Source organism: Cricetulus griseus, chromosome 5 (assembly GCF_003668045.3).
Source record: "Cricetulus griseus strain 17A/GY chromosome 5, alternate assembly CriGri-PICRH-1.0, whole genome shotgun sequence".
NCBI lineage: Eukaryota > Metazoa > Chordata > Mammalia > Rodentia > Cricetidae > Cricetulus > Cricetulus griseus.
Window position 1 is genome coordinate 181,372,568 of NC_048598.1, and position 8,863 is coordinate 181,381,430.

The 8,863-nt window shown below is 58.4% G+C and overlaps 1 protein-coding gene across 1 annotated transcript; it reads right to left on the reverse strand.

The window, feature by feature from the left end:
- Nucleotides 1–2,072: 2,072 nt before the first annotated feature.
- On the reverse strand, nt 2,073–6,100 carry Zbtb42 (zinc finger and BTB domain containing 42). The gene is made up of 2 exons (XM_027416645.2): nt 5,975–6,100; nt 2,073–5,499 (listed from the first exon to the last, which is right to left on the reverse strand). The coding sequence occupies exon 2, from the start codon at nt 5,480–5,482 to the stop codon at nt 4,220–4,222; it is 1,263 nt and encodes a 420-aa protein (XP_027272446.1). The 5' UTR covers nt 5,483–5,499; nt 5,975–6,100; the 3' UTR covers nt 2,073–4,219.
- Nucleotides 6,101–8,863: the final 2,763 nt, after the last annotated feature.

An 8,863-nucleotide genomic window follows, 5' to 3' on the forward strand; every position in this document is an offset into this window, starting at 1 on the left:
TGAGGAGACAGGTGGAGGCGGAGCCAGAGGTGAAGGGGGTGGGGCTGAGGAGACAGGTGGAGGCGGAGCCAGAGGTGAAGGGGATGGGGCTGAGGAGACAGGTGGAGGCGGAGCCAGAGGTGAAGGGGGTGGGGCCGAGGAGACAGGTGGAGGCGGAGCCAGAGGTGATGGGTGTGAAGGAGACAGAAGTCAAGGTAGTGGGAGGAGAAATGGATGGGTGTTGAGGCAGAAGTAGCTGGGTGGTTATGGAGATGGTGGTGCTGTGGATAATGCGGATACCAGCGGTGGAGTGATCCTGGCATTAGGGTGGTAGCGTTAGTGATTAGAGAGAGTAGTGATGGTGATGAGGAGGTAATGGTGAGTGGGAGCGATGACGGTAGAGGGGGTAGTGGTGGAGACAAGGGCGGAAGGGATCTGGGTAGCACTGGAGGGGATGTAGGTGGAAGCGGTGGGCGGGCGTAGAAGCGGAGGCGTGGATGCAGAGGTGGGGGTGAGGATGATGACTGCACAAGCTGGGCTAGTCTGGAGAGAAGACGGGACTGAGTGGGAATGGACACAGAAGACCGGGACAGAGGCACAGAGGAGTCTGATGCTCACTCCCTACCCTCCGTGAAGGTCAAATGTAGAGCAGTACCCGATGCAGTGTGTGTGTGTGTGTGTGTGTGTGTGTCCTATCTTCCTTGCGGGTGTCTATAGAGACACCCTGTGCTATTTATGAATGTCGGAAAGGGGTGGGACCAAGTGGATGCCTCCGAGGCCAAGAAAGAGCTAGGAAGCCAGAGATGCAGCAGCTGGCCCCGTCCCACCTGTTTCCCAAGGCCTCGACCTTCCACAGTCACTCCTCACACCTGTCACCCCCTGCAGCATTGTTCTGGTTACCTTGCCTTTTAGTGACCCCTCGAAGGTTCCTGGGGAGACTCTGGGACCCCCTTCATTCCCCTCCCTTTGTTCTTGGTTCCCTGCTGAGTACCAGTCCCCTGGGGCCCCAGGCCTCTGGCTGCTCACTCTGCATAACGGCTGAGGCACTTGACACTACTGGGGGAGCCACGCAAGCCCTGTCGTCCATTGACTGAGATTTGAGCTTACTGCCAAGCCTTTCTATCAGCCTTGGTTTACCATCTGGCCAACAGGTAATGATGGATACTTCCAGGGAGGGTACCGAGAGGCCCAGGCTGCCCAGGAATAGAGAGCAAGAAACATAATGAAGTCCTGCAGACCAGCGGGGCCCCAGGAAGCCTCCGCTCCAAGGGGACAAGACCCCCTCCTCTCTTTCCCATGACATGGCAACAGCTGCTGCCTCCCCCTGGACTGGAGGAAGCTTGGGCTGAGTCATGGGCTCAACTGGGAACATGACAGGCCTCCCGCAGGACAATGGCTCCCATCCAGGCTTAGTGGGAGGCCGGGTGAGTGTGAGGCAGAGGAGGGCCAGGCACCTCCTCCTGGGATTTACATCTGGAGCCAAAACCGGGAAAGGCCCAGGAGTTGGCCCAGGAGCTATCAGGCCCTTCCGGTACCAGCTTAGGCCGACCTCAGGGCCCATGACAAGCAAGCCCCACCCTTTCCTGAACTTGGCCCAAGCCGAATGAAGTTGATGTCACTTTGCTGAGGCCATGCTATTAACCTGCCCGAAGGCCTGGTAAGGAGGTAGCTAGAGCCTGGAGAGCACAGGGGAACATCTGCACTCCTATTGAGTGGCTAGCACAGGGAGGTGGAGGGTACCTGGCATAGGCCCCGCCACCCACTACAGACGGCCCAGAGAGTGAGGGCAGCAAGAAAGCCCTTGGCCCAGCCCCACCTGAAAGAAGTGTGGTGGGAAGGAGACCAGAGAGCAAAGCAGAGGCAGTTTGGGGCTGGGTGGTTTGGAGGAGGTAGAGAGCCAGGATCCTGCCCCTTCCTGCTTCCCTGGGACTCCTCTCCCATCCTCCAGCTGTGTGTGTGGCGGGAGAGCTGGGAAAAGAGGGTGCCAGTCTCCAGGCCTGTCACCGTCCACTCACCCCACAGAGCATGAGTACTCCCACCCCCCAGCCCAGCAATGCTCACCTTTCCTAACCCCAAGAACAGCCACAGTCATCTTCACCTGTGGTTGGCTTTATTACACTATCAGTGTGACTGCCAGAATGTGTGAAATGGGAAGACAGCACTCATTTCTAGGAGTGGGCAGGCTGCCCACACAAGCAGGGCTGTGCAAACACCCCAGCCAAACCTACGTGGGAAGAATTGTCCCGTGTAGTCATTTCCCGGTGGTCCCTCCAGGGGCAGAGCAGCAGTGAGACCATGAGCAGGGACAGTAGCTGGGTTGATTGGCCCCAAGAACCCCCACACAGCAGAACGCACCCGGACTCATACACACATCTGCCCTGTGCTCTCCACACAGGCAGTGTGTCAGGCATATGCATACAGGCAACCCGAACAGTGCCAGTTATAAACTTACAACCAGTCACTTATTCTTTCTTAGCTTCACAGTAACCGCACCAAAGACTAATGAGTCCAGTGTTGACTCAGGGCAGATTTGCTGCCCTGGGAAAGCAGGCACTAAGGAAAACCAACACAGTGGTCTTCTGCCTGCTCATTTGTAGTCCTATAGATACAGGTACAGACACAGACACAGACACAGACACACAGACACACACACAACACCAATGGGGTCAGAAGCCAGAATGTCATCGCCTCTTCTCCAGCTCTCTGAACTGCAGCCTGTCCCCGACCTCCTGTCTCCATCCTGTCTTGGAGCATCCCAGACAGGCACCAGCTTCCCAGGCCAGCCATGGACATATTGGGAGAGCACAGAGAGGGTTAGGAGGCGAACAACGGTTCTGTCCACCTTGGAGAGACCAACTGTCACGTCACTCTAGTCCAAGCAGACAAATAAATACATCAAGCGTTAGAAGACACGATGACTTAGACTTGGCCCACCTCTGTCCCTGGGCTATTTGTAGTCATCAGAGATGGCCTGTTGGGGAATGGGCAGGTTGTTTTAGGCAGTTCTACCACTTGCTGAGGCATGGCTGAGGCCACCCCCATCCTGCCACACCCCCTTCCTGAAACCATCAAGGTTTTGGGACAGCAAAACTTGCTTAGGGAGCAAGTGGCCAAGGTAAGGTGTCCCATATCCATCAGAGGCGCAGAGGAAGAAGTCCTTCACATTTCAAGGGTGCCAGACTTTCTTCAAAGGCTGTACATGAAGGGAGAGGCTGCCTCCTGTCTCCCTGTGACAGCTGCTCCTACCCGTGCCCCACAGCAGGAGGTGGCACAGCAAACATTGCTCCTTTTCAACTGGGCAAGCTTTGGTCTTGTGTTTGGTGCCTGGGAATGGCTACAGCTCCAGGGAGACCCTTAGACAGCAGGAGAGTGACTCCCACGGTCAGGCCTGCTGGACCACAGTGTTAGCTTCAACATGCCAAGCTTGGCTCATGGCAGGATCTGCCATTTCCAGCCCTGTGACCCCAGTAGGGGATACTTGGAGGGTCCTCACCCAGTATCAGACATATGGTGGCCTTGTGAGGCCCTTCTGATATAAAGAGAATCCATTTTCAAATGTCCCTTCTTTGCCCAAAGTTCCACCTCTGCTTCACCCCAGCAGCAGTCTCTCCAGGGACACCCAGCTTTGGCCACCCTCACAAGGCTCCAGCGTCCCCAATGGAGCTGTGCCTCCTGCAAAGCCAGCTGTGTCTCTATGACCCCTGCTGGTACTTGTGCCTGAGGCCTCCTCAGCAGGGGTTCCTGCTGCCACTCACCAGGGGTGGCCTGTTCACTCAGTGCACCCTGTTAGACGCTTGCATTAATGACTTTCTTGACAAGCGAGTCATTCCATGATGGCACTAGGCATACAGGGACACTGTTGAGTATCCCAGTAGGGTGGTCAGGGATGCCCTGGGGACAGAGGAAAACTGTTACCTCACACTGAGGAGCCTAGGCCTCATGAATAGGCAGGTGCAACACCCCTGGAGCCTTGCTGGATAGGACACTGAGGAAGACAGTGCCCCTAACTGGGCAGGGAACAACCTGTGCTGGTATGTGGGGTGGAGAGTGAAGTGTAGGGGGAGGCAACCCATCCAAAATTCAGCAGCATGCATTCAGGTTGGCAGGTGGAAACTCCTAGCCTCGGGGCAGGCTAGAAGCAGCCTGGGCTGCTTCTTCTGTCCCAGAGTCCCATCCAGGAGGCCCTGCCCTGTCTCCACCGTGGGGATACAGAAAAACAAAAACAAAAACAAAAAACACTTCACACCAGCAAGGACTTGACGAGGCCGTAGTGGAACTTGCGGACATGGCGATACAGGTCCCCAGACTGTGTGAATCGGCGCTCACACCAGCGGCAGGCATGGGGCTTCTCCCGTGTGTGGACCACAGCATGCCGGCTTAAGTTGTGTGAGTACTGGAAGCTCTTGCCACACTGCACGCATGTATAGGGCTTCTCCCCAGAGTGTGTCCGTTCATGCCTCTTCAGTGTGTACGTGCAGGAGAAGGTCTTGCTGCAGAGTGGGCATGTGGGCACGGCGCCCTCAGGAGAGAGCCTGGCACGGACGCTGTCTCGCTCCCGGAAGTGGGCGCTGAGGTGCAGCTGCAGTGCATGGGTGCTAGGGAACAGCTTGCAGCAGAGAGGGCAAATGCAAAGGTGCCTGTCGGGGCCCAGCGCCTCACTGTCCACCACAGGCTCTGCATCCAGCCCAAGCTGCTGGCTGCCTGTTCCGCGGACGCTCAGTGGCTCCAAGTCCACCGCCAGGCCTTGGGCTGCAGATGCACAGACTGGTGGTGGGGATCTGTTGGCGCTCCGAGGGCTGCTGCTACCTTGATCAGAGAGTGAATCTTGCTCAGCCTTCACCAGAGGCTGGGCCCCTTGCTGCACGGAGCTGCAGAAGGTTGTCTGGAGGGTACAGGGTGGGTGGACCTGCTCCAGTCTTGGACCAGGCTTCAGAGACAGGTCCAGAGCCCCACTTGACTCCCCTGTGACCTGCCAAGATGGAGGTCCAAATGTTGGCAGGGGATGGGCAGCCTTGACCCCTAGAGATGGGGGTTTGGCTTTTGGTGCGGCGTGGCAGAAGTCAGGGGACCAGGAAGGCAGGGAGTGTGGTGGCTGACTAGGAAGCTCTATCCCCAGAGCGCGGGTCTCCAGATCCGGGTCTTTCTTCCTAAGCCTGCCCTTGCAGACCTTGACGATGTCATACATGTGCAGGTAGCTGGCAGCAGCCAGGACGTCCTCGACAGGCAGGCTGTGCAGGTCCAGGCGGCCCTCGTACATGAAGTCCAGCAGGCGGCTGAAGGCTGGCACCGTGACGATGTCGCCGTTGAGCCGCACCGTGTCGCGGCTGCTCGCGGGCTGGTCCCTGTAGAAGAGATGGAAGTAGACACTGCACGCGGCCAGCACGGCGCGGTGCGCAGGGAAACGCGCGTCGCCCACCAGGACGGTGCAGTCGCACAGGAAGCCCAGCTCGCGCTGCTGCCTCAGGCGGCCCAGCAGCCGTACACCGTGCTCCGGGAACTCCATGCCACCGCGGTCATCACCTGAGCACAAACGGGACGGCTGTCAACACGCCGGGGATGCCGTGACCGCCGCTAGCCCCGACGCGCCCTTCCCGGGTGCAGGCAGCGCGCAGAGAGAGCGAGAGTGACGCGAACAACCGCCAGCCCCGAGCTGCCCGGGCACCTGCCCGGAGCAGGAAAAACTCGATCGAAAGTAAACAGAAGCCGCTCTGCCGCCGGGGCGGGGCTCGGGGCGCAGCGGAGGGGCCGAGCCGCGGACAGAAGTCGGGACTTCAGGCTGCCTCGCCCGCCCGCCCGCCCGCCTGCTCGCCGCCCGCCTGCTCGCCCGGCCGCCTGCCGGCGCCGCGCCCCCCGACGCCGGAGTTGCCGCCCCGCCCGCCCGCCCGCCCGCGCCGCCGCCAGCTGCCACCGCCGCCGTCGGCCCCATTTATGGCAGCGCGGCCGCGGGGAGCGGCCGGCGCGGCAGGCGGAGCCGGGAACCCGCCCCTGCGCTCACCTCCGCAGCACGCGCTGCTCTCCGCTCGCACTGCGAGCTCTGCCGTGCGGTTCGTACCGCATGGAGGAGCTGCGAGCGATGCGCCCCGGCCGGGAGGGCGCGGGGACCCGGACGGCGCCGGGCGGGGCGCTCACCAACTTGGCCGGCAGGGCAACGCCTGCTGCTCGCCCCGCCCCGGAGAGCGAAACTCCCGGCTGGGGCAGGAGGGGGCGGGCCAGGCGACTTCCCGGAGCTGCGGAACCGCTGAGGTCACCTCGCTACCCCTTCTCTGTCCGCCCCACCCGGTCGGCCCCGCTAGAAGCTAGTCCCAGCTCTGTGGCAGGCGCGGGTGTGGGACCCTCTCGCGATACTTGTTTCCTGGGCCTCTGTGCCCTCCATGGGGTTCGGACTGCCCCAGTGGACAAAGGGGCACCTCCCAGGCGTCCGCTTCGCCCTGGACCAGTGCACCTGAGGTTGCTGATGGCTTAGCCAGGACAATAGCCTCAGGCTCCTTTTGGATGCACATGGATCAGGGCGCTTAACGGGACACCGCCAGTCTTCCTAGGAAACATTCTCCTGGGGTCAAGTTAGCGTAGTGGGGACAGGCTGAGGAGCTGGGGTCTCTAGCACAGAATTACATACCTCCCGTGCAGACCCTGGGCTGGCAGCCAAACACACTAAGATCTTTGTCAGAGGGCACAGGATAGGGCCAGGTGTGGTGGGATGGATGGAAGACACACAACCAAAGAGCAGCCGGAGACCTCCGGGGTTAGGCAGGCAGGTCACACGATGCGTTAGCGGGGTGACTGGAGAAAGGCCAGTGCTGGCACCCTGGGCAGGGTGTTCGGGGTGGGGGGAGTCGGGGGCAGGACGGACGGTATGAGAGGAGACACTGGTTCTTGTGGGGCAAGGCAATGGCAAGAATAGAGCTCTGGGTTTGGAGGGCTTGAGGGTGCACTGATGGATGCCTTGGGAAGGCTTCTCTCCCAAGGGTGCATGTGGAGGGCTATCATTGACTGAGGGGGTTTGAAGTTACTTGAGACATTGCTCGGGCCAGCTTCACAAGCCTGCCAATTAGGTGCTCTCATTTAGGGATCTGGGGCGGGGGAGGACTCACATAGTACCAAATTGCAGGGCCAGGGTTCCTATGGGACTAGGCCCACCTTGCATTTGCTAGAAGCCCAGGGACCAAGAATGTTGAGTGGGCATCACCCAGGATGATAGAAGTCAAGTGGGGTCTTGTCCCAAGCAGGGTGTCCCCAGTGGGCTGGGTTACAGTGGACAGGGCAGAGGTCAGGTGTTTGGGTAGAATAGCCAAAGGCATTCTGTGTGTAGGGGGCTTGCTCCTTAGACTTGCAGAACAGAGTGCCTGGGTATGAGGTGGGGGCTCCTGGCCATTGGAGAGAACCACCAGGGTCCTGTTCAAAGCTGATGGGGCTGCCAGAGTCCCTGGAGGGCCAAGATTCTACAGGGAAAAAAAAAAAAAACACATCGTTATACTAAACGGAGGCCGAAGCAGGGGTATTTTGAGTTCTAGACCAGCCTGAGCTACATGGCAAGGCCCTGTTTCAACTTCCTGTCCTGGAAAAAAAAAGTGTATCTGAAATGCAAATTTGACTGGTTATATGAGTTATTTCCTAAATCTGGTAACTGCCCCCAAGGAACCTAGAGGCACGCTACATTAACCCAGACACAGCACAGCTGAGGGGCTGCAGAACTCGGCTGTCCCCAACCTAGGAGCCTTGCCTGAGGAGGGCCAGTTCCCTCCTTTGACTACCCCCTACTCTGGCTCAGCAGGAACCCCGTATCATGGGGTTCTCAACCTTTCCTGATGTTGAGACCCTTTAATACAGTTCATGTCTTGGTGATCCCAAGCCATAAAATTATTTCTGTGGCTACTGCACAGCTTTGCTATTATAAATTGTAATATAAATATCTGTTTTCTGATGGCCTTGGGTGACCCCTGTAAATGAGTCTTTTTGAGATCCGAAGGTTGACAGGCACTGTCCTATAGCCTTAATAACCCCCATTAATATGGAAATCTAGGATCTATGAAAATTAACTTTGGAGAGTGAAATACTATAAGGTGATAGGCCTTTAGTTCTGGAATGTTCTTTCCTCTCAAAGTCCTCATCCGTTGCTGATTGTGTGCTGGTTGGTCACCCTTTAGCTAAAGTCGTCCTCCCTAGTCCCTCCTGACCTGCAACCCTTTCTCTATTCCTGTTTAGCCCTGTGTAGGCAGTCAAAGGTTGTCAGGCAAGGTGCACCCCTGTTTCTTTGCCGGGGGGCTTCTGTGTACACCGATGGATGGATCCTTGGCCTGCCACAGAATGGTTTTTGAGAAAATGATGGCTGGATGTTGGTGACACCAACCAGCCCCCTTGTCCCTCTTCCTCCACGTTGGGCATTGAGCAGTGCCCCAAATCCTGGCCCCTTGCTTGCCCTACATGGTTTTTAGGGCAGAGAAGTTGAGTACAAAGACAGCGAGCTTCTGCCTGCGGGACCTGGCAGGCCCACGGGGTCACCCCATATTGCCCCGGCCGCTCCATCATCTGTGTGAGAACCTTGGCACTCCAAGATCCTGCTCCACCAGCCAGTGGTCTGTGGCATAGAGATGACAGGAGGCTGTCAAAGTCCCAGTCCAGGGTACAAGCAAACCTCTCCAGCTTTGGGGTCCCACCCTGCAGCCGATGCCCAGACCTCTTAGCGCAGGGCTCAGGCACTTGAGTCCCTACCCAACTGCCAGCTGCAGGAGGTGACAGGGAAGACCACCTCTGTGCCTGGGGAGGGGGTCAGGGCCACTGTTTTTGTTGGAGACATCTGGCTGCAGAGCATATCACTGGCAAGTCGCGGTAAGGCTCGCTTCTGGTCTGTGGCTCTGCCTAGGAGGCCCAAGAGGGGTGTGGCTAA